General features: G+C 54.2%; 2 protein-coding genes across 2 annotated transcripts in view; both read left to right on the forward strand.

Annotated features, from left to right (window-relative positions):
- On the forward strand, positions 1-5,021 carry IZUMO1 (izumo sperm-oocyte fusion 1). The gene is given in 10 exon segments (XM_003940460.4): positions 1-355; positions 716-790; positions 1,462-1,548; positions 1,808-1,828; positions 2,491-2,571; positions 3,499-3,599; positions 3,867-4,020; positions 4,349-4,550; positions 4,745-4,826; positions 4,923-5,021. Coding segments are annotated over 10 exon segments (1,137 nt in total). The 5' UTR covers positions 1-120.
- Positions 4,829-26,607, forward strand: part of RASIP1 (Ras interacting protein 1) — a 23,674-nt gene continuing 1,895 nt past the window's right edge. The window contains exons 1-11 of the mRNA XM_039466912.2: positions 4,829-5,262; positions 5,497-5,637; positions 6,156-6,841; positions 12,537-12,892; positions 17,235-17,888; positions 19,680-19,717; positions 19,954-20,105; positions 20,224-20,327; positions 22,375-22,618; positions 22,826-22,998; positions 24,905-25,052. Of these exons, the coding sequence (XP_039322846.1) occupies positions 5,501-5,637; positions 6,156-6,841; positions 12,537-12,892; positions 17,235-17,888; positions 19,680-19,717; positions 19,954-20,105; positions 20,224-20,327; positions 22,375-22,618; positions 22,826-22,998; positions 24,905-25,052 (2,692 nt within the window). The 5' untranslated portion in view covers positions 4,829-5,262; positions 5,497-5,500. The remainder of the gene's footprint in view (positions 5,263-5,496; positions 5,638-6,155; positions 6,842-12,536; positions 12,893-17,234; positions 17,889-19,679; positions 19,718-19,953; positions 20,106-20,223; positions 20,328-22,374; positions 22,619-22,825; positions 22,999-24,904; positions 25,053-26,607) is intronic.

Genomic DNA, 26,607 nt, shown 5'->3' on the forward strand with positions numbered 1-26,607 from the left:
GTGGCCCAGTGGGGTTCCTTAAGATGGGCTTTGGCTTCTGTCCCTTTAGCGTTCTCCTGCTCTCGGTTTGAGGGGAGAGCACCCTTCCTGACGGTCTCCGAGAACTGCGCGCTGGCTGCAATGGGGCCGCATTTTACCCTCCTGTTTTCGGCGCTGGCATGTTGCTTACTTCCTGCCGAGGGCTGTGTCATCTGTGACACGTCTGTCGTGCTGGCGCTGAAGTCCCTGGAGAAGGATTACCTGCCGGGCCACCTGGATGCGAGCCTTCACAAAACCTTAATGGATAAAGTAGAGAAGGCCGTGGCAGATTTCCAGAATCTGTCGTTTACTGAGGATGCCTATATGGGGGTCATCGGTGAGGACGTGGGGGGAGCCCAGACCCCTGGGTCCTAGGAAGGAGGGGGATAATATCAGGGGGAGGAAGAGGCTGACAGCAGGGTCTCCGGGATTCAGGAATGGAGAAGGCCAAGATGCAGATTCCGAGGTTCCCCAGGGCTAGTAAATATTGTTTTCCCTATCTTCTTCTTTTTTGTATTCCCTATCTTTAGCCTGCAATTTTATGTAATAAAACTACAACTCCCAGAAGGCGACGGGCGGCTGGTCTCTTAACCAGGGCTATCTTTGCCTAGTGGCCTCATGGGTATTGTAGTTTCTAAGACTGGGCGCTCCAATGAGACAGTCAGGCTGGAATCTGGGGTTGTATCTCTCCCGACAGATGAGGACACACTGCAAAAGGCTTCCTGGAGTTTGCTGAAGGATCTGAAACGCATCACAGACAGTGATGTAAAAGGTAAGTGCACCAAGGGAGTGGGGATCCAGAATCTCTCAGGGAACCCAGGGCTAGTGATGCCTGGTCTCTTGGTCAGATACTAGGCTCTGGAACCAGAGTGCCTAGGTTCAAATCCCTGCTCTGCCACTTCTTAGCTGTATGGCCTTGAGCAAAGGACTTTGAAACTCCCTTGGCTCTAAAATGCTCCCTCATTTGTTCAGTTTAAATGTGTATTGCTGGCCAGGCACAGTGGCTCATGCCTGTAATCCTGACACTTTGGGAGACTGAGGCAGGCAGATTGCTTGAGTTCAGTAGTTCGAGACCAGCCTGACCAACATAGTGAAACCTTGTCTCTACAAAAAATACACACACACACACACACACACGGTGGTGTGTGCCTGTAGTCCCAGCTACTTAGGGGGTTGAGGCAGGAAGATTGCTTGAGCCCAGGAGGTCGAGGCTGCAGTGAGTCATGACCACACCACTGCACTCCAGCCTGGGTGGCAGAGTAAGACCCTGGGCCCGCCATCCCCCCAAATATGCATTGCTTAGCCCAGGGGCTGGCATTATGTTAGACGGTCAGTTTTAGTGCCCTTCCCTGAGAAGGCCGGAAGGTGGAATGCCAGGCTCTGCAGGCAGAAGCGAACTCCCAGCACCTCACACCTGGGATGGGGGTTGCTGTGTCTTCCCAGACAATCTCTTCGCGAAGGAGCTATTTTGGATGTTGCACCTGCAAAAGGAAGCCTTCGCCACCTCTGTTGCTCGATTCCAAAGAGAGGGTGAGAGAAGATGGGAGCCCGTGTCCCCAGCTCCTCTTTCCACAATCCCAGAGTCCTTGTCTCCAGCCGCTTACTTCCCCAAGCCCAGTTTCGCAGCTTCTCCAAGTCCTCCTCCTTCAGACCCAAGTCTTTTTCTCCTCTAACCCAAGAGCCCAAAGCCCAGCGCTTTCCTCAACCCCCTCTCCCATCGTCTTTCATTTAGAAATCTGATTCTGGCATCTCTTTCTCTGTCTCTCTCTTTTTTTCTCTTTTGACACAGCTTATTGTCCCAATCAATGTGGTGAGTCCGGATTACAGAAGCTAACCCTCTGCTCTTCGTCCGGCCCTCTGAATAGTGAACCTCCCCACTCAACTTTTTGGATCCTGGTGATTTTGCCATTCTCTGCCTTGGAGAGGTTTCTGGGTCTCCAGCCTACTTTCTCCACCTTGGATTTCTTGGGGAGCAGGTCATATTCTACTTGCCTTTTTTTTTTTTTTGAGACAGAGTCTCGCCCTGTTGCCTGGGCTGGAGTGCAGTGGCATGATCTCAGCTCACTGCCACCTCTGCCTTCCAGGTTCAAACAATTCTCCTGCCTCAGCCTCCTGAGTAGCTGGGATTACAGGCACCCATCACCATGCCCAGCTAATTTTTGTATTTTTTGTAGAGACAGGGTTTCACTATGTTGGACAGGGTGGTCTTGATCTCCCGACCTCATGATTTGCCCACCTTGGCCTCCCAAAGTGCTGGGATTACAGGCTGGAGCCAGCGTGGCTGGCCTCTATTTATGCTCCTTACTGAGCCTTGTTGGCACCCACTTCCTACCCACCTGCGTCCTGGCCCTGTCCCTTTGCCTGACCATCTAGGAATGTCATAGATGACCTGGCCCCAGCCCTTGGCCCTGACCTCTCCTTTTAGCCATGGCTCTTACTGGGCAAATACAAGCCTTGACCCCGCCCCTCCAGGTATGATGCTGCAGACTCTGATCTGGTGCATGAACTGCAAAAAGGAGGTTCACGCTTGCCGAAAGTCCTACGATTGCGGGGGTGAGAGAACTGGACCCAGCAGGAGGAATTGGTGCAGGTGGGGTGGGGTCAGAGAAGAGACAGTCTCAAGCCTAGATGCGGTGTGGGAGCAGCAGACAAGAAAAGGCAGGGTTTAGGCTGGGTACAATGGCTCACGCCTGCAATCCCAGCACCTTGGGAGGCTGAGACGGGAGGCTTGCTTGAAGGCGGGAGTTTGAGACCAGCCTGGGCAACATAGTGAGACCCCTTCTCTCCAAAAATTTAAAAAGTTAGCCGGGTGTGGTGGTGCCTTTCTGTAGTCCCAGCTACTTGGAAGGCTGAGGCAAGAGGATTGCTTGGACCCAAGAGTTGGAGGCTGCAGTGAGCTATGATCATACCACTGCACTCCAGCCTAGGCAAAAGAGTGAGACCTTGTCTTTAAACAAACAAACAAAAAAAGAGAGAGAGACAGACCAGGTGCAGTGGCTCCATCTAAAAACAAACAAACAAACAAAACACACACACAGAAGAAAAGAAAAGAAAAGAAAAGAAAAAGAAGAGAAAAGATGTAAGAGGATGAGGGAGGGTTAGCTGGGCGCGGTGGCTCAAGCCTGTAATCCCAGCACTTTGGGAGGCCGAGGCGGGTGGATCACGAGGTCAAAAGATCGAGACCATCCTGGTCAACATGGTGAAACCCCGTCTCTACTAAAAATACAAAAAAATTAGCTGGGCATGGTGGCGCGTGCCTGTAATCCCAGCTACTCAGGAGGCTAAGGCAGGAGAATTGCCTGAACCCAGGAGGCGGAGGTTGCGGTGAGCCGAGATCGCGCCATTGCACCCCAGCCTGGGTAACAAGAGCGAAACTCCGTCTCAAAAAAAAAAAAAAAAAAAAAAAAAAAAAAAAAAAAAAAGGACGAGGGAGGGATAAGAACCGTGCAGGAGTCTCCCATGGTCACCCCCCACCACCAGAGCGCAACGTGGAGGTTCCGCATATGGAAGACATGATCCTGGACTGTGAGTTAAACTGGCATAAGGCTTCCGAGGGCCTCACTGATTACAGCTTTTACAGGGTGAGGATTGCAACTTCTGCAACCCTTGAACTCCCTAGACTGCAATGCTTGTGTTCTGGATCCATGGTCCTGCACTCACGACTCTCATGACCCAGGAGGGTGGTCTAGTAGGTGTGGTCTCTACCGACCTTGGGGGACCCCATGCCCTGACCAATGACACCCTGGATTATCCACCTCCCATCCTGAGGCCCTGTGATCTTCTCACCCCAGTACTCCCCCAACCCCTGAATTCCCCAGGCCTCAGTGACCCCTTGAGCTTGGGTCTAGGTTTGGGGGAACAATACTGAGACCTTGGTGTCCAAGGGGAAAGAGCCCACCCTGACCAAGCCCATGGTGGGTCCAGAGGATGCAGGCGACTACCGCTGTGAGCTGGGCACCGTGAATTCCAGCCCAGCCACGATCATCCTTTTTCACGTCACAGGTCAGTGCTGTGAGGTTGAGAGAAGTGTAGGATTCCGGGTCCAGAGGGAGTAGGGGAACCGGGGAACCGGGGAACCGCTGCGGGGGGCGTGGCCTCTGCGATGGGGGCGTGACTTCCTGTTGGGTGTGGTTTCAGGGCATGGGTGTGGCTTCCTGCCGGGGGCGTGGCCTTTGGCCCTGAGGACAGGGGTTCCCTTGGGTGTGTTCACGCTTGACGCTGTTGGAGGCGTGATTATCCCTGGGATGGCTGGGTACTCTTACGGGCTGGCCTTTGCCAGGGCAGGAACTCCACGCCCTGCCAAGACTGCTCTTTACGCTTTCTTTAACAGTGTTGCCCAAAAGGGCCGAGGAGGAAAACCCGTCTCCAAACATCGTAACCCTGGGGGAGGCCAGCCCTACGCAGATCTCCGAGATGACCTCGGAGTCGTCCATAACCCTCCAGCCTCCGAAGCCAGACAGCATGCTGAGAGGCCGCCTTCTGGGGCTGCTGATCTGGGGCTCCGTAGCACTGATAATTGGCCTTACCTTTGCGTGAGCAACTCATTGAAGAAGGCAGGCTTGGCTTGGAGTGAGGGGCGAGGCTTCCAGGAACCCAATGGGGGGGTGGGGCTTGCATAGGAGGCGAGGCTTAGATAGTTGTTAGAATAAGGTGGGTGTTGGGAGGGGTGTCCCCCACTCAATGAGTAAGTACCTAACCATGATCTGCACCCCACTCGCACCCCTAGGATATTTCGTCGAAGGAAGGTGATCGATTTCATCAAGTCCTCACTCTTCGGCCTTGGCAGTGGAGCCGACGAGGAACCCTAGGTCCCCAAAGAACAGGACACAGATTCGATGGACCAATAAAGATTTATCTTGTTGTCTAAGCATCTGACTCACTCCCCGGGACGGGACTGATTCTAGCCTTCGGTTCCCCGAGAGGAGAGGTCCGGGGATGGGCTCCGTCCTGAGGGAAGAGGGGCAGGAAACTGGGACCCCTGGGTCCTGGAGGGGACCAACTGACTGCGATGTAATTCCAGAATCAAGGAATGGGGCAGGGCCAGCCCTACCCAGATCTCCTCCCCCAGGCCTGGTCTCCTCACAGGACGCCCCCTCCCCGCTCTTCCTGCCGGGTTTCCTCTTGGCTTTTCCTGTCCCCCACCCAGTGCTGGGAGCCGGGGCAGAGGCAAGGCTGACCGAGAGCAGTGGAACTGACCCAGGCCAGAGGAGCCAGGGCCTCCGGGTGTGCCGGACCCGAAGCAGGGTAAGAGCCGGGGACCCAGCGGCCCATACCATTCCTCCCTGGACCCCAAGACTCAGTCCCCCAGCCATCTTCTATCCCAGGACCCAGGAGTCCAGGGTCCCATCCCTCTCCTCCCCCTGGACTCGGGAGTCTGAACCCCAGCCCCCTCCTCCCTCTGACTCGGAGTCTAGGTTCGCTCCACCCTATCCCCACAAGAGTGCCTTAGGAGTTGGGGCCTTACCCACCCACCCTTAGGGCCATGCTATCTGGTGAACGGAAGGAGGGCGGAAGCCCTCGCTTCGGGAAGCTTCATCTCCCCGTCGGCCTGTGGATCAATTCCCCCAGGAAGCAGCTGGCCAAGCTGGGAAGGCGCTGGCCCAGCGCGGCCTCTGTCAAGTGAGTGCCATCTCTGCAGAACTCCACCCCCTGCACACCTGCCTCCCGTCTGTCCCTGTTCACGGCCCAGTCCCTGCAAAGCGTTGCCTCCGGTCCTTGTCCTGAATTGGGCAATCGAGCTGGTGGGCAGGGGGAGACGGTGGGGCGCAGCCATACCAGGGCGCGGCGAGGGGAAGAGCTAGGCCTGGAGGTGGAGGGAGGCCGGATGGGCACGGGGATGGGGACAGAAGGAGCGGGGAATTGATTCACCTTCCTTCCTCCCCTCTCTGCTCACCTCTTGGAATTTTCCTTCTGTGGGACTTGCCTTTATTTATTTATTTATTTATTTATTATTTCTTTCTCTCTTTGCCTCGCGTCTCTGTCCTCATCCCCACCCCCGCCGCGTCCATCCACCCTGGGTCCCTGTCCTTCTCTCTCTGGATCTCTGCCCACTTCTCTCCTAATCTGTCCCCCGCCCCCGTCTTGGGATGTCTTTCTGGGTCTCTCTCCCGCGACTCTCTTCCCCGGCCGACTCCCAGATCTTCTTCGTCGGACACGGGAAGCCGCAGCAGCGAGCCGATACCCCCGCCTCCGCCGCACGTGGAGCTGCGGCGAGTGGGCGCCGTCAAGGCGGCCGGGGGGGCCTCTGGTAGCCGCGCCAAGCGCATCTCCCAGCTCTTCCGGGGCTCGGGAACCGGGACCGCGGGGTCCGGCGGCGCGGGAGGCCCTGGGACCCCGGGCGGCGCGCAGCGCTGGGCTAGCGAGAAGAAGCTGCCCGAGCTGGCGGCGGGCGTGGCCCCCGAGCCCCCGCTGGTCACCCGCGCCACGGCGCCCCCGGGGGTCCTCAAGATCTTCGGCGCGGGACTGGCATCGGGCGCCAACTACAAGAGCGTGCTGGCCACGGCGCGCTCCACGGCGCGCGAGCTCGTGGCCGAAGCTCTAGAGCGCTACGGCCTGGCGGGCAGCCCGGGCGGCGGCCCCGGCGAGAGCAGCTGCGTGGACGCCTTCGCTCTGTGCGACGCGCTGGGCCGGCCGGCGGCGGCGGGCGCGGGGAGCGGCGAGTGGCGGGCGGAGCACCTGCGCGTGCTGGGCGACTCCGAGCGCCCGCTGCTGGTGCAGGAGCTGTGGCGGGCGCGGCCCGGCTGGGCGCGGCGCTTCGAGCTGCGCGGCCGCGAGGAGGCGCGGCGCCTGGAGCAGGAGGCCTTCGGGGCGGCAGACGGCGAAGGTGAGCGGCGGGCGGGGCTCTGGGGCGGGGACCCCGGGCCGGAGAGGCGGGGCCCGTGGGCGGCACATGGGCGGGGCGTGTGGGCGGGGAGGGGGCGGGGTTTGTGGGTGGCACCTGGGCGGGGCTTGTGGGGATTCGGCGCGGCTTGGGCGGGGCTCGTGGTGCCTGGGCGGGGCCCGTGGGCGGCACCTGGGCGGGGCTTGTGGGGCTTGGGCAGGGCTCGTGGGCGGCACATGGACGGGGTTCGTAGGCCCTGGGCGGGGCCCGTGGGCGGCACCTGGGCGGGGCTTGTGGAGCCTGGGCGGGGCTCGTGGGCGGTGCCTGGGCGGGGGCTCGTGGGACTTGGGCGGGGCTCGTGGGGCCTGGGCGGGGCCCGCGGGAGGGGACTGGACGGTGTGTGTAGGACTCTAGCCGGTGGAGGCAGGGCTGGAGCTGGGCCAGTGGCGGCCAGATGGTGGGAGGGGCGGGGGCCTGAGACTTGGGTGGGGCTTGTTGATTGGGTGGGATTTTTAGAGGGGTCGGGCTTGGGGCATAGGCGGGGCGTGGGCTAGTTGCTGATGGTGGCTTGGAGTGGCCTAATGTGGCTCCGAATTGGGGTTGGGAACTTGTGCACGCATTTCAGGCTGCCTTGGAGGAGGTGGGGTGTGTAGTGGGGTCTGTGGAGTCCAGTGGGATGGGCGGGAGTCTGCAGGCGGCGGAGTGATCCGCCCTGTGTGGTAGGTTAGAGGACACTAGCAATTTGCTGATCTTTGAAAGTCTTTCCCTGCCCGGTCTCTACTTTCCGGCAGGTTTTCTGCGAGGTCTGTTAGGTGCAGCTTAGTGGCTTAAAATGCACTCTCCTTTGATGGAGTTTTTTGGGGCCGATTGGGAGAAAGAGACATCAATAGTGCAACTGTTTTCATACTGAATATCCACAAGGATCTTTTTGAATTAAAGAGTTAGTCCTGGCCGGGTTTGGTGGCTCACACCTGTAATCCTAGCACTTTGCGGGGGCTGAGGCGGGCAGATCACCTGAGGTCGGAGTTCCAGACCAGTCTGGCTAACAGGGTGAAACCCGTCTCTACTAAAAATACAAAAATTAGCCGGGCGTCGTGGAGCACGCCTGTAATCCCAGCTACTCGAGAGCCTGAGACATGAGAATCGTTTGAACCCGGGAGGCAGAGGCTGCAGAAGGCCGAGATGGCACCACTACACTCCAGCCTGGGCGGCAGAGCGAGACTTCGTCTCAAAACAAACAAACAAACAACAAGCGACAGAAAACAAAACAGTACTCCAGAAAATGTAAAAGGAATTGGAGAGACCTAGGAGCGGGAGGAGTAAGCCCTGGAAGTGTTCTTGGGAGCCAGGCAGAGCCTGTGGGCGGGGCCTTGGGGTGGGGCCTGTGGTGGGGCGGGGCTTGTGGAAGAGCGTGGTCCGGCGCACTGTGTTGGGTCCCGCGAGGAGTATGTAGCGCGTGAGTCTCTGTGGCAGGAGGCAGCTCTGCGAAGTAGGTTGAGGTGGTTCCTGAGCAGGGCCTACGTGGCCGGAGCCTAGAACGGGAGACACCTGTAGAGTGAATGAATACAGGCTCCTAGGCCAAGCCTGGAGGGGCTAAGATGGGCGGAGCCTCTGAGGGGCAGTCCTTGGATAAGGCGGCCTTAGGCTGGGTTGGCTGCTAAATGGGAGTCATACGGGAAAGGAAGGGGCTGGAGGAAGAGGTTGTTGTAGAGGCGAAGGAAGGCCTTGATCTCAGAGAAGGCCAGGCCTGGAACAGAAGGGAGAGTCAATGGTGAAACAGCTGGTGCTGGACCGCGCCTGGCAGGGGTGGGGCCTGGCGCATTGAAAGCCCGAGTCTGCTGCGGGAGCCTTCTAACCACTTTTCTGTATCTGAGCCTCCCTTTGGAAGATAGGATGTTACAGCAATTAAACTAATGGGCTTTGAACTCAGGTTTAGATTCCAACCCATTCTGTGCCAGTTAATCTCAGTAAAATACAAGGTGAGGGCCGGGGGCGGTGGCTCACGCCTGTAATCACAGCACTTTGGGAGGCTGAGGCAGGTGGATCACAAGTTGAGGAGATCGAGACCATCCTTGCCAACACGGTGAAAGCCGTCTCTACTAAAAATACAAAATAAAAATAAAAATAAAAATTAGCCTGGCGTGGTGGCACACACCTGCAGTCCCAGCTACTGAGGAGTCTAAGGCAGGAGAATGGCTTGAACCCAGGAGACGTAGGTTGCAGTGGGCCGACATCGCGCCACTGTACTCCAGCCTGGGCGACAGAGTGAGCTCCATCTCAAAAAAAAAAAATCCTAGGTGAGGATTCAATGGGATAATGTATTCAGTGTATAAGGGCCTAGCACGGGGCTTGGCATAGAATAGATGCTTGATAAAGAATGATTGTAATCATTGTCTCTCTTCTGCGGCTCCCGACGAAGGTTTTTTTTTTTTTTTTTTTTTTTTTTAAACAACAACGGAGTCTTGTTCTGTCACCCAGGCTGGAGTGCATGATCATGGCTCACTGTGACCTCCAACTCCTGGTTCAAGCAATTTTCCTGCCTCAGCCTATAACTAGGATTATAGGCATCCACCACCACGCCTGGCAAAATTTTTTGTGTTTTTAGTGGAGAGCGTGTTTTGACATGTTGGCCAGGCTGGTCTCAAACTCCTGACCTCAGCCTCCCAAAGTGCTGGGTTGAGCCACTGCGCCTGGCCTGGCCACACCATTTTCAGGGCACTGGGGAATACAGTGGAGACGCTGACAGACAAGGTTTCCACCCTCCCAGATTTCACAAGCCTAGTGAGAAACACATCAGTCCACTCATTCAGCTCATTTCCACTAGGTGTCTACTGTGTGCCAGGGCTCCTGCTGGGTCCAGAAAAAGCGCAGAGTACCCAGTAGTGAAGTCACCTGCTTCAACTTGGACTGTCAGGGAAAGGTGTTTAGGAAGAGGTGGTTTCTATCTCCTGGAGGGCAGGGTCTTCTCTGTTACCCAGTGACTTGAACAGTCCTGAGCATGTAGTAGGTACTCAATAAATACTTGTTGGCCAGGCGCAGTGGCTCACACCTGTAATCCCAGCACTTTGGTGTGGGTAACGCCCCATACAGGCACCGCGGAATGAGAGCTAAGCAGAGCCCTGGCACAGTTAGGGTTTGAGGAATATCTCACTTTATAGTGTTACTACTCAGCTATTGCCTTTTATATAATCCTTTACATAATCATATATTAGTTTATAGAAATAGGGCTTGTAGGCTCCCTTTATATAATCCTCTATATATAATCATATAATAGTTGATAGTATGAGTGCCTAAAGAATATTCCCTACATATATACCTATAATTATATCTTTGTTCATAATTGGAGGAATGCCTAGAGTGGACACAATACAGAGCATGAATTAAGGAATAAGCAGCTTATAATCAGAGGAACGTCTAGAGCAGACACAGTGCAGAGCATGATTTAAGGGAAAAACACTTATACCAGGACAAGAATCCATGGCCCAGGCGGCAGCGTTCAGTATCGTAAAGATACCCGCTGTATGGCAGGCTTGGGGCGAGAGCCACTCCTCCTGATAAAGGAGTTGTAGGACCTTGCTCCAGTTCTTGTGAGGCTGCCCTCAGACGGGCAATCCACCTTGGTGACTGTGAACTTTATCAGCTCTTGCTACTGTGCTGCTTGAAAAGCATCTTCCCATAGAAGCCATTGGAAGCTGCCAGAAGGTGTGGCAGTAAACGTGACAGCTCTGTCACTGCTATGTGATTTGTTTTTTGTTTGTTTGTTTGTTTGTTTGTTTGTTTTGAGACGGAGTTTTGCTCTTGTTACCCAGGCTGGAGTGCAATGGCTCGATCTCGGCTCACCGCAACCTCCGCCTCCTGGGTTCAGGCAATTCTCCTGCCTCAGCCTCCTGAGTGGCTGGGATTACAGGCACATGCCACCATGCCCAGCTAATTTTTTGTATTTTTAGTTGAGACGGGGTTTCACTATGTTGACCGGGATGGTCTCGATCTCTTGACCTCGTGATCCACCCGCCTCGGCCTCCCAAAGTGCTGGGATTACAGGCTTGAGCCACCGCGCCCGGCTTGCTATGTGATTTAAGCATCCTCCGATAACTCTTCTTAGAAGTAGTTTCCCATAGATAGATGTATCGCACACTACACCCCCTTACTGCACCTGGCCATTGCCTTCATGGGAACGGGCCCCTTGCTGTGTACTGTCCATCTCTTGGCCTAGGTGACCTAATGGGAGTGGACCCTCTGTTTTATTGCTCACGACCCTATCACTATCCTTAAAGATGATTCCACTCACTGCCCTGCCCCTAACCTATACACAATAAATACTCACGATTCTGGACATTCGGGGCCTCGCCTGACTCCGCTTATAGGCGACGTGGCCCCCCGAGCCCAGCTGCGTTTTCTTTGTACTTCTGTGTCCTGTCTCTTTATTTCTTGGATCCTGCGCCTCAGCAGAGCATAAGGCTCACCCCACGACCCTGTAGGGCACTTAGCCTTACGTCGGGCTCCCAACGTGCCCTACATTTTGGGAGGCTGAGGCAGGGAGATCACGAGGTCAGAAGATCGAGACCATCCTGGCCAACGTGGTCTCTCCTAAAATAGAAAAACTTAGTCTGGGCGTGGTGGCACGTGCCTATAGTCCCAGCTACTCGGGAGGCTGAGGCAGGGGAATCACTTGATCCGGGAGGCAGAGGTTGCAGTGAGCCGAGATCGTGTCATTGCACTCCAGCCTGGCAACAGGGCAAGACTCCATCTAAATAAATAAATACTTGTTAAAAGAACAAATGGGCTGGGTGATGTGGCTCATGGCTATAATCCCAGCACTTTGGGAGGCTGAGACCAGAGGATCACGAAGTCAGGAGTTCCAGACCAGCCAGTTCGAGATCAACCTGGCCAATACGGTGAAACAGTGTCTCTACTGAAAAAACAAAAATTAGCTGGTCGTGGTGGTGTGCACCTGCAACCCCAGCTAAGCTGGAGGCTGAGGCAGAAGAATTGCTGGAATCTGGGAGGCAGAGGTTGCAGTGAGCCAAGATTGCATTGCTGCGCTCCAGCCTGGGTGTCAGGGTGTGACAGAGTGAGGTTAAAAAAAAAAAAAAAAAAAAGACAGGGCGAAGTGGCTCAAGCCTGTAATTCCAGCATTTTGGGAGGCCGAGGCGGGTGGATCATGAGGTCAGGAGTTTGAGACCAGCCTAGCCAATATGGTGAAACCCCGTCTCTACTAAAAAATACAAAAATTAGCCGGGCATGGTGGCAGGCGCCTGTAATCTCAGCTATTCAGGAGGCTGAGGCAGGAGAATAGCTTGAACATGGGAGACGAAGGTTGCAGTGAGCTGAGATCCCGCCACCGCTCTCCTGCTTGAGTGACAGAGCAAGAGTCCATCTCGGAAAAAGAAAAACAAAACAAAACAAAAAAACAAAAAACTATATGATCAATCATTATTCTTACTGCTCTTACATTTAAAAAAAAAAAAAAAAAAGATTCAATGGAGAAGAATGAATGAAATTCCCGAGCTGAAAACTGCAAGATGGGTATGAGTCAGGAGAGAAAGGTGTTCCAGGCACAGGGGACAGAATATGCAAAAGCCTGAATGTGGGAAGCAGCTTCACCTCTGTGAGCCCAATTCTTTGTTTTATAATCTGCAACTCCGTGTCTGTCCGTCTTTCTAGTCTCGGCCTCACTGTCCTCCATCTCTCTCCGCAGGCACGGGCGCCCCTTCGTGGCGGCCGCAGAAGAACCGCTCCCGGGCGGCGTCGGGCGGGGCGGCGCTCGCCAGTCCTGGCCCGGGCACGGGATCCGGGGCCCCGGCTGGGTCCGGAGGCAAGGAGCGCTCGGAAAACTTGTCCTTGCGGCGCAGCGTGTCGGAGCTTAGCCTACAGGGGCGGCGGCGGCGGCAGCAGGAACGGAGGCAACAGGCACTTAGCATGGCCCCAGGGGCAGCCGACGCCCAAATCGGACCTGCAGACCCCGGGGACTTCGATCAGTTGACTCAGTGCCTCATTCAGGCCCCCAGCAACCGCCCCTACTTCCTGCTACTCCAGGGTTACCAGGACGCCCAGGTAAGCGCCGCCCCAGCCCCGCACGCCCAGAGCCCTCGACCCCCACCTGTCGGTGGGCGGGCAGTAAAACTACAGCTCCCAGAATTCCCAGGGTCGCGCTAGCGTCAGGTCACCCGGGGGGCGTGGTCCAGCAAGGTTTCAGAGTGCAAGGAGAGATTGGCAGATGAGATTCACAGAAGGTGGAGAGAAGATGGCTGAGAAAGAGTCCACTGGAGGGAGACAGGGAATACTTCACTTTATTCAAAGTTGGAGGAAAGCACTGTCTTCATCATGGGAGAGTCCAACGTAGAAAGAAGATCCCCGCTGGGCGTTCGGCTCACTCCTGTAATCCCAGCACTTTGGAGGCCAAGGTGGCAGAATTGCTTGAGGCCAGGAATTCCAGACTAACCGGACAAGATAGTGAGATCCTGTCTCTACAAAAAAAAGGAAAAAAGAAAAAAAGCCGGGCTTAGTGGTGTGCACCTGTGGTCCCAGCTACTCAGGACGCTGAGGCAGGAGGATTTCTTGAGCTCAGGAGGTCGAGGCTTCAGTGAAATATGGCACCACTGTACTCCAGCCTGGGTAACACAGAAAGGCCCTGTTTCCAACACAATTTTTTTTTTTTTTTAAGACGGGGTTTCACCATGTTGGTCAGGCTGGTCTTGAACTCCTGACCTCAGGTGATCCGCCTGCCTTGGCCTCCAAAGTGCTTGGATTACAGGCATGAGCCACCATGCCCAGCCACAAATTTTTTAAAAAATGAAAATTTTTAAAAAGAAAGAAGATCTCCTTGGAAATATGTTTCTTGAGAGAGAATAACAGGTAAGTCCACCTTCTAGGGCAGGGGAATCATTTGGTGACTGGGATCATGTTTTCGATAAGCCCGTGTTTTCTCGGTAGGAGTGCACTGACCGCCCCACACACACTCCCCCCCACCACTTTTTTTTTTTTTTTTTTTGAGACGGAGTTTCCCTCTTGTTACCCAGGCTGGAGTGCAGTGGCGCGATCTCGGGTCATTGCAACCTTCACTTCCCAGGTTCAAGCAATTCTCCTGCCTCAGCCTCCCGAGTAGCTGGGATTACAGGCACCTGCCACCACGTCCAGCTAACTTTTTTATTTTTAGTAGTGACAGGGCTTTGCCTTGTTGGCCAGGCTGGTCTCTAACTCCTGACCTTATGATCTGCCTGCCTCGGCCTCCCAAAGTGCTGGGATTACAGGCATGAGTCACCACGCCTGGCCACATTGACCCGTTTTTAAAAGGTGATGCTTTACATTGGAACAATTTGACCACTGTTGATGGAGGCAGGTGGTATTGATCTTTCTATTTTACCTATCTGGGTACCCATAGAACTCGTTGGTACCAAAGAGGAAGAGAGGATTGGTGGTTGAGGGGAAAGTAATTGCATTAATAGAAATGTGATGTGTTGTCCGGGGCACAGTGGCTCATTGCTGTAATCCCAGCACTTTGGGAAGCCAGAGCAAGAGGATGACTTGAAACCAGAAGTTTGGGACCAGCCTGGGCAACAGTGAACTCTCGTCTCTACAAAAGACAAAAGTTACCCATGTGTAGTGGCACCCATCTGTACTCTCAGCTACTCAGGAGGCTGAGGCAGGAGGAGCCCCTGAGCCCAGGGAGGTCTAGGCTGTAGTAAGCTATGATCACACCAGTGAAGTCCAGCGGAGAGGGTGAGTAATGTGCTACTGGAATTTTTTTTTTTTTTTTTTTTTTTTTTTTTTTTTTTTGTGAGATGGAGTTTTGCTCCATTTGCCCAGGCTGGAGTACAGTGGTGTGATCTTGGCTCACCGCAATCTCCATCTACCAGGTTCATGCGATTCTCCTGCCTCAGCCTCCAGAATAGCTGGGTTTATAGGCATGCGACACCATGCTCTGCTAACTGTGTATTTTTAGTAGAGATGGGGTTTCCCCATGTTGGCCAGGCTGGTCTTGAACTCCTGACATCAGGTGATCCGCCTGCCTCAGTGTCTCAAGTGCTGGGATTACAGGCATGCGCCACTGCACCCAGCTGAAAATACTCATTTACGTGCAGCGTGGGGGGACTTATCCTTACGCTGTGGCCAATCTTTGGTTAACAATGGTATAGCCCAGCTAAATAAGCACAGCTGGGACCAATGGCAGAGGCCACTCCAGAAGGTGGTGGAGCTTACTGGATAGTTCCATTTTTACGGTCACAGGAGGATCCAATTGGGTGAGGCAGCTTGGCCGTGTCCTCGTCCATGGGTGAGACGGTACGATTGTCTTCAGGAAAGAGCTTGCATGGAAGAATTCATTCCTGCTTGTGGGGGTGAGGAGATGGGGAGAGCTCGATGTAGAAAGAGGGCTGCATGTATCACGACAGCCATTCCTCTGGACAAGGCGGGAGAACACGAGGGTCTCTCTTGGGAAGGTGTTCAAAGGAAGGACATGTTTTTCCAGGTGGCAGTTCAGGGTAAGCCTGGGCAACGTAGTGAGAACCTGGTCTCTTTAAGAACTGAAAAACAAAAATTAGCCAGGTGTGGTGGTGTATGCCTATTAATTCTAGCTACTTGAGAGGCTGAGGTAGGAGGATCACTTGAGCTCGGGAGGTAGAGACTGGGTTTCATCATTATGGCCAGAGTGGTCTTGAACTCCTGACATCAGGTGATCTGCCTGCCTCAGCCTCCCAAAGTGCTGGGATTACAGGCGTGAGCCACCACACCTGGCTGAGTGCTTCTACTTTTATAGAATGGAGATGAGAGTCCATTTTTTAGGACGAGGCCTTCTGGTATGGCTGTCTTCATTTGGTAGATGAGATGGAACACTCCATGGTAAGAAGAGGTGGTTCTTGAAGGCATTTATTTATATGTGGAGTTACCAGAGGAGCCCACTCTATGGAGATCTTTTTTGGAGATGTCCTTTCTGGGGCTTGGAATATTGAGCATGTCCACTGAGGGAAGGGGGATTATCTCTTTGAAATCCGCCCCCATGGGAGTTGGAGTAGTAGGTTAGTCTATGTAGAAGTATGTCTGTTTGGAAGTGAGATCATCATGGTGTGGGAAGTAAGTCCACTATAGAAAGGGGGTCTCTTTGGAGGCGTGCACTTGGGGAGAAGAAACTGGAGGAAACTTTTGTTCCAAGGGAACCCCCCACCCCCCGCCAACTCTCTCTCTCTCTCTCTCTCTCTCTCTCTCTTTTGAATTTCACTCTGTTGCCCAGGCTGGAGTGCAGTAGCATGATCTCTGTTCATTGCGACCTCTGCCTCCCAGGTTCAAGCGATTCTTGTGCCTCAGCCTCCCAAATCTCAAGCTGGGACTACAGGCATGCATTACCTTGTACAGCTAATTTTTGTATTTTTAGCAGAGACCAGTTTCACCATGTCTGGTCTGGAACTCCTGACCTTAGGTGATCCGCCCACCCCGGCCTCCCAGAGTGGTGGGATTACAGGCGTGAGCCATCCTGCCAGGTCCAAGGGAATCTCTTTAACAGTACCCATTCATTGCTTTGGGAATATTGAGAGAAACTATTATTAGAAGGGGAAATATACCTGGAAGCCTATATTATGGTGGGGTGGGGATGGGGAAAAGGAGATTTCCTTGAAAAGGTCCATTCTTTGAGGGTGAGGTTGTTTGCACAGCCCATTTTAGAAATGAGGGTATCCTTGGAAGCATCTGTTCCTTGGCTGAATGTTATGGGAGAGTCCACCGTAGGAAGGGATTGCCTTGAAAAATCTATTCAGAAGAGGTGAGAAAATAAGAGCCACCACTGGAGAAAGATCTTGGAAGCATCTATTGCTTGAGGGAAAGAAATGGTAGAGCCCACGTTAAGAAAAAGATCTCCGAGAGGCCGGGTAGGCTGGCTCATGCCTGTAATGCTAGCACTTTGGGAGGCTGAGGTGGGTGGATCACCTGAGATCAGGAGTTCAAGACTAGCCTGGCCATCATGGTGAAACTCCATCTTTAAAAAAGACAAAAAGAGGCCGGGCGCGGTGGCTCAAGCCTGTAATCCCAGCACTTTGGGAGGCCGAGGCGGGTGGATCACGAGGTCGAGAGATCGGGACCATCCTGGTCAACACGGTGAAACCCCGTCTCTACTAAAAATACAAAAACTAACTGGGCTTGGTGGCGCGTGCCTGTAATCCCAGCTACTCAGGAGGCTGAGGCAGGAGAATTGCCTGAACCCAGGAGGCGGAGGTTTCGGTGAGCCGAGATCGCGCCATTGCACTCCAGCCTGGGTAACAAGAGGGAAACTCCGTCTCAAAAAAAGGAAAAAAGAAATTAAAAAAGTTAGCGGGAAGAGGAGAGTTGTAGGAAAAGCTCTGAAGCTCTGTGTGGAGGTGCCCATTCCTCCCGGAGTGATGGCCTCAGTGCACCCTTGTTTATCCCCCAGGACTTCGTGGTGTATGTGATGACGCGAGAGCAGCACGTGTTTGGCCGAGGTGGGAACTCGTCCGGCCGCGGTGGGTCCCCGGCCCCCTATGTGGACACCTTCCTCAACGCCCCGGACATCCTGCCGCGTCACTGCACAGTGCGCGCGGGCCCGGAGCACCCGGCCATGGTGCGCCCGTCTCGGGGCGCCCCGGTCACGCACAACGGGTGCCTCCTGTTGCGGGAGGCCGAGCTGCACCCGGGCGACCTCCTGGGGCTGGGCGAGCACTTCCTGTTCATGTACAAGGACCCCCGCCCCGGGGGATCCGGGCCCGCGCGGCCGCCCTGGCTGCCTGCACGTCCCGGGGCCACGCCGCCGGGCCCCGGCTGGTCCTTCTCCTGTCGCCTGTGCGGCCGCGGCCTGCAGGAGCGTGGCGAGGCGCTGGCCGCCTACCTGGATGGCCGCGAGCCCGTCCTGCGCTTCCGGCCGCGCGAGGAGGAGGCGCTGCTGGGCGAGATCGTGCGCGCCGCGGCAGCCGGTGCCGGGGACCTGCCGCCCCTGGGGCCCGCCACGCTGCTGGCGCTGTGCGTGCAGCATTCTGCCCGGGAGCTGGAGCTGGGCCACCTGCCGCGCCTGCTGGGCCGCCTAGCCCGGCTCATCAAGGAGGCCGTCTGGGTGAGTGCCCCAATCACCGTCCAGCCCCAATAGCATCCCAAGTCCCTTCTCCCGCCTCCCCTCCCCACCTGCAACCCTTTTCATAGTTGGGGTGGATGAAATTACTGTTCCCATGATGCCTCGGGTAGGATTTTGGGTTACTAAGCAAGGGCACCCCCACCGCCATGGGATGCTGGGAGTTGTAGATGAATCCACTGAGCTTAAAAAAAGCCCAGACTTGCCGGGCGCGGTGGCTCACGCCTGTAATCCCAGCACTTTGGGAGGCCGAGGCGGGTGGATCACGAAGTCAAGAGATCGAGACCATCCTGGTCAACATGGTGAAACCCCGTCTCTACTAAAAATACAAAAAATTAGCTGGGCATGGTGGCGCGTGCCTGTCATCCCAGCTACTCAGGAGGCTGAGGCAGGAGAATTGCCTGAGCCCAGGAGGCGGAGGTTGCGGTGAGCCGAGATCGCGTCATTGCACTCCAGCCTGGATAACAAGAGTGAAACTCCGTCTCAAAAAAAAAAAAAAAAAAAAGAGAAGCCCAGACTCATCTTAGGAGAACTGACCTTAGGAAGAAACCATTCTCATTGTGAGAATTCACCACAGCCCATTGGGCTTGGGGCTTGGATAGTAGTGAGCAAGTTCATTCTTGGCGGGGAGGAAGAACAAAGCCACTGGACCTACAGATGAAAGTTCCAGAAAGAAACCATTCAGAGTGGGGGGAATGTTCCATCCTATTGAGCTAGGGCCTAACGAGAGAGGTTTACGGAGTTTCTTGGTAAATATTGGAGACGACCTGAAGGAGCTAGACCACTCAGGATCTTAGGGTGTGTGTGGTTTTTTTTGGTGGTGGTGGTGGTGGTAGGGGTGGTGCTTTGAGATGGAGTCTCGCTCTGTCACCCAGGCTGGAGTTCAGTGGCACCATCTCAGCTCACTGCAACTTCAGCCTCCCAGGTTCAAGCGATTCTCCTGCCTCAACCTCCTGAGTAGCTGGGATTACAGGCGTGTACCACCACACCCGGCTAATTTCTGTGTTTTTAGTAGAGACGGGGTTTCAACATGTTGGTCAGGCTGGTCTTGAACTCCTGATCTTGTGATCCGCCCCCTCCGCCCCCACCTACCCACCTCAGCCTCCGAAAGTTCTGGGATTATAGGCGTGAGCCACTGTGCCCAGCCAAGTGTGTGTGTTTCAAAAGGTAAGGAGAGACCATTCTGAAACTTGTGGGATTAGAACCCATATGAAGAGTGAGGGCCGGGTGCAGTGACTCATACCTGTAATCCTGTCACTTTGGGACGCTGAGGTGGATGGATCTTTTGAGTTCAGGAGTTGTTGGAGACCAGCTGGGGCAACCCAGTGAGACCCCATCTCTAAGAAAAGTAGGACCAGTCTCTGTGAGAATGGTGCTTCTAGAAAGGCCAGGGTATTGGCTGGGCACAGTGGCTCATGCCTGTAATCCTAGCACTTTGGGAGGCTGAGGCGGGTGGATCATCTGAGGTCAAGAGTTTGAGACCAACCTGGCAAACATGCTGAAACCTCGTCTCTCCTGAAAAATACAAAAATTAGCCGGGCATGATGGTGCGCACCTGTAATCCCAGCTACTTGGGAGGCTGAGGCAGGAGAATCATTTGAACCCAGGAGGCAGAGGTTGCAGTGAGCCAAGATGGCGCCTTTGCACTCCAGCCTGGGCAACAAAGCGAAAACTCTGTCTTAAAAACAAAAAAGAAAGAAAGAAAAACGAGCGTATTAACTCATAAGGCCCTCACCGGATCCCCCTCACTTTGATTCTGATCTTACTGTTCCACAGGAAAAGATTAAGGAAATTGGAGACCGTCAGCCAGAAAAGTAAGAGACATTCTAAGCAGAGAGGTCTGGAGGGATGCAGGGGCTGGGTTTTATGTCCAGTTCTGTGTTCACCCCATTCATGCCACAGTACAAGTTTCTGGCTTCTCCTTGGCACTCAACTTTTCCAGCTGTGCAATGGGGGTTGGTCTCGGTCTCCCACTTAGACTTAGATCTTGGGGTTTGGAAACTCTGATGAGGGTTGTGCAGCCATGACAGATTCCTTCCTTTTTTCCAAGCCACCCTGAGGGCGTCCCGGAGGTGCCCCTGACTCCTGAAGTTGTGTCTGTGGAGCTGCGGCCACTCATGCTGTGGATGGCCAACACCACAGAGCTGCTGAGCTTTGTGCAGGAGAAGGTGCTGGAAATGGAGAAGGAGGCCGACCAAGAGGGTGAGCTCTGACCCAGGCTCAGGCCTATCCAAGTCTCCCATCACCCCCTGCACCTGGGGACCTGGGATCGTGGCTGCCAGTCTCTGGTTCTCCCTCTTAACCCCAGTCCTGTGCTCAGACCCACAGCTCTGCAATGACTTGGAATTATGTGATGAGGCCATGGCTCTCCTGGATGAGGTCATCATGTGTACCTTCCAGCAGTCTGTCTACTACCTCACCAAGGTTGGCCTTGCTTACTTCCTGTTTGACATGACATCACTTCCTATTTAACATATATGTCACTTCCTGTTTGAACTACCTCGTGTGGCTCTGATGTCACTATTTGACTCAAGATTTTCTGCTATTCTGACATGACATCCCATCTCGCCAAAAGACTTTGCTGTTCTGACACCACTTGTTTGAGGTTACATCACTTCCTGCCTTTCTGGCTTTTCCTGTCTTTGTGATCATCACCGGGGCAAATGCCGTGGCTCACATCTGTAATCTCGGCACTTTGGGAGGTCCAGGCAGGTGGATCCCTTGAGGTTAGGAGTTTGAGATCAGCCTGGCCAACATGGTGAAACCCCAGCTCTACTAAAAATACAAAATTAGGTGTGGTGGCCTGTGCCTATAATCCCAGCTATTGGAGAGGCTGAGGCACAAGAATCACTTGAACCTGGGAGGCGGAGGTTGCAGTGAGCCAAGATCATGCCACTGTTCTCCAGCCTGGGAGATAAAGTCAGACTTCATAAAAAAAAAAATTTTTTTTAAATAAAGCCAGGTGTGATGGCTAACACCTGTAATCCTAGAACTTTGGGAGGCTGAGGCCGGTGAATCATGAGGTCAGGAGTTCGAGACCAACCTGACCCACAGGGTGAAACCTTGTCTCTACTAAAAATACAAAAATTAGCCAGGCGCGGTGGCTCAAGCCTGTAATCCCAGCACTTTGGGAGGCCGAGGCGGGTGGATCACGAGGTCAAGAGATCGAGACCATCCTGGTCAACGTGATGAAACCCCATCTCTACTAAAAATACAAAAAATGAGCTGGGCATGGTGGCGCGTGCCTGTAGTCCCAGCTACTCAGGAGGCTGAGGCAGGAGAATTGCCTGAACCCAGGAGGCAGACGTTGCAATGAGCTGAGATCACGCCATTGCACTCCAGCCTGGGTAACAAGAGCGATACTCTGCCTCAAAAAAAAAAATAAATAAATAAGCAGAGTGTGGTGGTGTGTGCTTTGTAATCTCAGCTACTCAGGAGGCTGAAGCAGGAGAATTGCTGGAACCCGGGAGGCAGAGGTTGCGGTGAGCCAAGACTGTGCCACTACACTCCACACTGGGTGACAGAGTGAGACTCTGTCTCAAATAAATAAAACAACATAAAAGTGATCACCACTTTTGACAGGCTGACCTCACTATTTGGTATCATTACCATTACCACCTTCTCAATCTCCCACTTTCCAAGTTTTATATATAATAGATAAATGATTGATGGATAGTGATTAGATTGTGCCAGGAACTGTGATTTAAACTAAAGATCCTCTTTAATCAGGCCCCACTTCCTTCGCTTGCTGACCTCACTTCCTACACCTCTGAATTCACTTCCCTTTCAGAGTCACAGATCTTTTTCTCTGAGTGTCCTTCCTGCAAGCGCTTGCTTTCTGCCCCAGTTTCCCCACCACTACCCTTGACCTTAACACTGCTGCTTGGCATTTTTAGGGTTTCTGGCTTATGGTGGGCCTGATGCCCTATCTGCAAAAAATGAGGGAGGATCTTTTGGGACAGATGACCATCAGTCTCAATTTTTCTAGCAGCCTGGATTGTGAGGCCCTTTCCTTCACTTCCGGTACATTCCTGTCAAGTGTTGAGTTTCTTTCTCCTGTTTCTGACCTCATTTCCTGTTCTTTACCTGATCTCACTTTCCACCGGCAAGCTGTCACCCCACGTCCACTTCCCGACTATCCATTCTTTTTCTTTCCTTCGGGAATTCGGGATGAGTAATTATTTGACTGAAAGGGAACTCTTTGTCCAGTATCCTCTGTCCTCCTCAAGCTGTCTCTGCTGAGAACCACAAGTCCCACAATGCACAAGAGATCATCTTAAAATAGTCAAGAAACTTATATACCCTTCGACCAAGTAAGGATTTGGTCATGGAGTCCCTTTGGGTGTTGACTGTAGAATGGACTACAGCTCCCAGAAGGCCTTGGTAGAGCTCCCCATTATCTTCATGCTGTTACCCTGAAGCTTCCTGGGAGTTGTAGTCCAATCACTTATTTCCACCTCTCTCTCCTCAGACTCTGTATTCAACGCTGCCTGCTCTCCTGGATAGTAACCCATTCACAGCTGGAGCAGAGCTGCCCGGGCCTGGCGCGGAGCTGGGGGCCATGCCTCCAGGGTTGAGACCTACCCTGAGTGTGTTCCAGGCAGCCCTGGAACTGACCAACCAGTGCGAGCTGCACCCTGACCTCGTGTCTCAGACTTTCGGCTACTTGTTCTTCTTCTCGAACGCATCCCTTCTCAACTCGCTGATGGAACGAGGTGAAGGTTGGCTGGGAGCTGTCAGGGAGGCAAAGACGGGAGCCACTGAGGCTTAGGTCAAATTAGACACACCATGGGCTCCAGCCTGACCTTTGGGTACCCTGGAAAACAAGCTCCAGATCCCAGGCCGAGGGACAGGAACAGTCTGGGGGGCTGGAGGGCAGAGTCCAGCCAACCAGCTGCCTCTCACACCCTTCATGCCCACAGGACAAGGACGGCCTTTCTATCAGTGGTCCCGAGCTGTTCAAATCCGAACCAACCTGGACCTTGTCTTGGACTGGCTCCAGGGAGCTGGGCTGGGCGACATTGCCACTGAGTTCTTCCGGAAACTCTCCATGGCTGTGAACCTGCTCTGTGTGCCCCGCACTTCCCTGCTCAAGGTAACTCCCAGTCAGCTGTACCTGACCTCTGAACCCCACTCAGCCACTTTCTGTATTCAGCGCACCCTTGGAGCTCCCCATGCCATCCCCAGCCTCAGCTCAGACACGTTGGGTAACACACTGGCAGCTAGAAGGAAGCCAGCACCAACAATGACCAAACTTGGCTGTGTCTGAACAGTTTCCAGGCTGGGCGGAGGTAGCTCACACCTGTAATCCTAACGCTTCGGGAGGCCTAGGTGGGGTGGATCACTTGAGGCCAGGAGTGTGAGAGCAGCCTGGCCAACATGGCAAAACCCCATTTCTACTAAAAATATGAAAATTAGCCAGGCGTGCTGGTGCACACCTGTAATCCCAGTTACTCAGGAGGCTGAGACTGCACCTCTGCACTCCAGCCTGGGCGACACAGTGAGACTCTGTCTCAAGTTTCCAGGGTCCCTCCCTCAGACATGTAAGTCAGGAAGTCTGGTATGAGACCAAGGAATATGATGGTTGAAACATTCTTTTAAGCCGGGTGTGGTGGCTCATGCCTGTAATCCCTGCACTTTGGAAGGCCAAGGCAGGCAGATCACGAGGTCAGGCGTTAAGACACCAGCCTGGCCATTATGATGAAACCACATCCCTACTAATAAATACAAAAAGCCAGGCTTGGTGGTCCACACTTGTAGTCCAAGGTACATGGGAGGTTGAGGTGGGAGTATTGCTTGAACCCCGAAGGTGGAGGGTACAGTGAGCCGAGATCACACCACCGCACCCTGGCTGGGGTGACAGGTTACCATTTTTCAGAGGAGGAAATAGATTCAGGACAGTTCACATGATTTTTCTTTTGCTTTGTTTTTAAATATGTTAAAAAAAAAAAACTTCCCATAGATATTCCAACTCCTAAGTCCAAGTATCTTTGGCCGCAGCCTCCTGCGTTGCTGGGACTAGAGGCACGTGCTTCTACACGTGGTTAATTTTTCTAGAGACTGGCCGGGCGCGGTGGCTCAAGCCTGTAATCCCAGCACTTTGGGAGGCCGAGGCGGGTGGATCACGAGGTCAAGAGATCGAGACCATTCTGGTCAACAAGGTGAAACCCCATCTCTACTAAAAATACAAAAAGTTAGCTGGGCATGGCGGTGTGTGCCTGTAATCCCAGCTACTCAGGAGGCTGAGGCAGGAGAATTGTCTGAACCCAGGAGGCGGAGGTTGCGGTGAGCCGAGATCGCGCCATTGCACTCCAGCCTGGGTAATAAGAGCGAAACTCCATCTCAAAAAAAAAAAAAAAAAAAAAAAAAATTTTCTAGAGACAGGATCTCACCATGCTGAGCAGGGTGGGCTCAAGCAATCCTCCCACACTGGCTTCCCAAAGTGCTGCGATTACAGGCAGGTGCCACTGCAGGGTCTTGCTTTGGCACCCATGCTGGAGTGTAGTGGCTCGCTGAAGCCCCAACCGCCTTGGCGTAAGTGAACCTCCCCCATCAGCCTCCCACAATGCTGGGATTACAGGCAGGAGCAGCCACACCCAGCCCACTATAAACATTTAACAAATGAGGCTGCAGCAATGCTCATGCCATTGCACTTCACCTTGGGCAAAAGAGTGAGACTGTTTCTTTAAGGACCAAAAAAAGGGATGAATCCCAAGTATGATGGTGAGCTTCAGTAACATGAAGGAACGGTCACTCTTGTTTTGCTGCCCCCACTCCTCTCATGTATCCTCAGGTATCCTGAGGCAAATGCAGTTTTTAAAAATTGCTGGGGAGTATACCCTTCCCCACCCTTATTTTGGTGATAGACTTCACCGTGCCTGGAAAACACTACAGAGACGCCACTCTCTCCGTCATTCCCACTCCCTGTAACGCAATCCTGCCTTTTCATTTCGTAGTTGCCCCGTAGTGACTATTGACCTCTCCCCTGATTTTCCCATCAGGCTTCATGGAGCAGCCTAAGAACTGAGCACCCCACCTTGACCCCCGCCCAGCTGCACCATCTACTCAGCCACTACCAGCTCGGCCCTGGGCGCGGGCCACCATCTGCCTGGGACCCTGCCCCTGCAGAGCGGGAAGCTGTGGACACAGGTGACGAGCAAGGGGATACAAGCAGGGTGGTTGTCAGCGCTCTATTCTCAGGACCTAGAAGTCCATAATCCCCGGTTCTGGACCCCTGTTCCTCTCCTCCAGGCCATAAGTGCAGGATCCAGCACTTTATTCTCAGGGGTTCGCTTCCCTTGTCCCTTCCCTCCACCCTAGGAATCCAGGTCTCAGGCCCTTCCTACCCTAGGAATCTGTAAGGTGAATTCCAGCCCTTTCTCAAAGATCTGGGAAGCTAGGCCGGGCGCGGTGGCTCACGCCTGTAATCCCAGCACTTTGGGAGGCCGAGGCGGGTGGATCACAAGGTCAAGAGCTCCAGATCATCCTGGTCAACATGGTGAAACCCCGTCTCTACTAAAAATACAAAAAAAATAGCTGGGCATGGTGGTGCATGCCTGTAATCCCAGCTATGCAGGAGGCGGAGGCTGCGGTGAGCCGAGATCGGGCCATTGCACTCCAGCCTGGTTAACAAGAGCAAAACTCCATCTCAAAAAAAAAAAAAAAATCTGGGAAGCTGGTTCTTTAACTCCCATCATGCCCTGGGGCTCCGAGAGTTGCTTTCGAGATTGAGAGACATGGGAGGACAGAGACCCAGAGAGGAGAGAGGGACAGAGACCCGGTGGGGAGGGAACAGAGACCCAGAGAGAGAGAGGGGGAGGGACAGGGACCCAGAGAGAGAGAGGGGGACAGACTCGGTGGGGGGGATAGAGACCCAGGATGGGGACAGAGACCCAGAGAGAGAGGGGGACAGAGAACTACAGTGAAGGGGGGAACAGACCCGGAGAGAGGGGGGGACAGAGACCCAGAGACAGAGAGGGGTTGACAGACCCCGAGAGAGAGATGGGGACAGAGACCCGGGGTGGGGGGACAGACCCAGAGAGAGAGGTGCAAAGAGACGCAGAGAGGAGAGGACAGAGACCCGGGGGGGGGGGACAGAGAACCAGAGTGAGGGGGGGAACAGAGACCCAGAGAGACAGGGGGACAAAGACTCAGAAAGAGTGACACAGACCCACAGAGAGGAGGGGGACACCCAGAGTGAGGGAGGGAACAGAGACCCAGAGAGAGCGGAGAGGACAGAGACCCAGAGAGAGAGGGACAGGGACCCAGGAGGGGGGGAACAGAGACCCAGAGACAGACAGAGACCCAGAGAGAGAGGAGAGGACAGAGAGACCCACAAAGAGCGACAGAGACCCAGAGAGAGAGGGACAGAGACCCGGGGTGGGGGACAGAGATCCAGAGAGAGAGTGGGGGGGGACAGAGAAAGCGACAGAGACCCCCCAGACCAACGGGGACAGAGACCCAGAGACAGAGAGGGGCACAGAGACCCAGAGTGAAGGGGGAAACAGAGACCCAGAGAGAGAGGTGGAAAGAGACCTGGAGAGAGTGGGGGACAGAGACCCCGAGAGAGAGGAGAGGACAGGGACCCAGAGAGGAGGGGGACAGAGACCCAGAGAGAGAGGAGGGGGACAGGGACCCGGAGAGAGAGCGGGGAGGGGGGAACAGAGTCCCAGATAAAGAGGAGAGGACAGAGACGCGGAGAGGG

This window comes from Saimiri boliviensis, chromosome 14, assembly GCF_048565385.1.
Source record: "Saimiri boliviensis isolate mSaiBol1 chromosome 14, mSaiBol1.pri, whole genome shotgun sequence".
In the NCBI taxonomy this organism is placed as follows: domain Eukaryota; kingdom Metazoa; phylum Chordata; class Mammalia; order Primates; family Cebidae; genus Saimiri; species Saimiri boliviensis.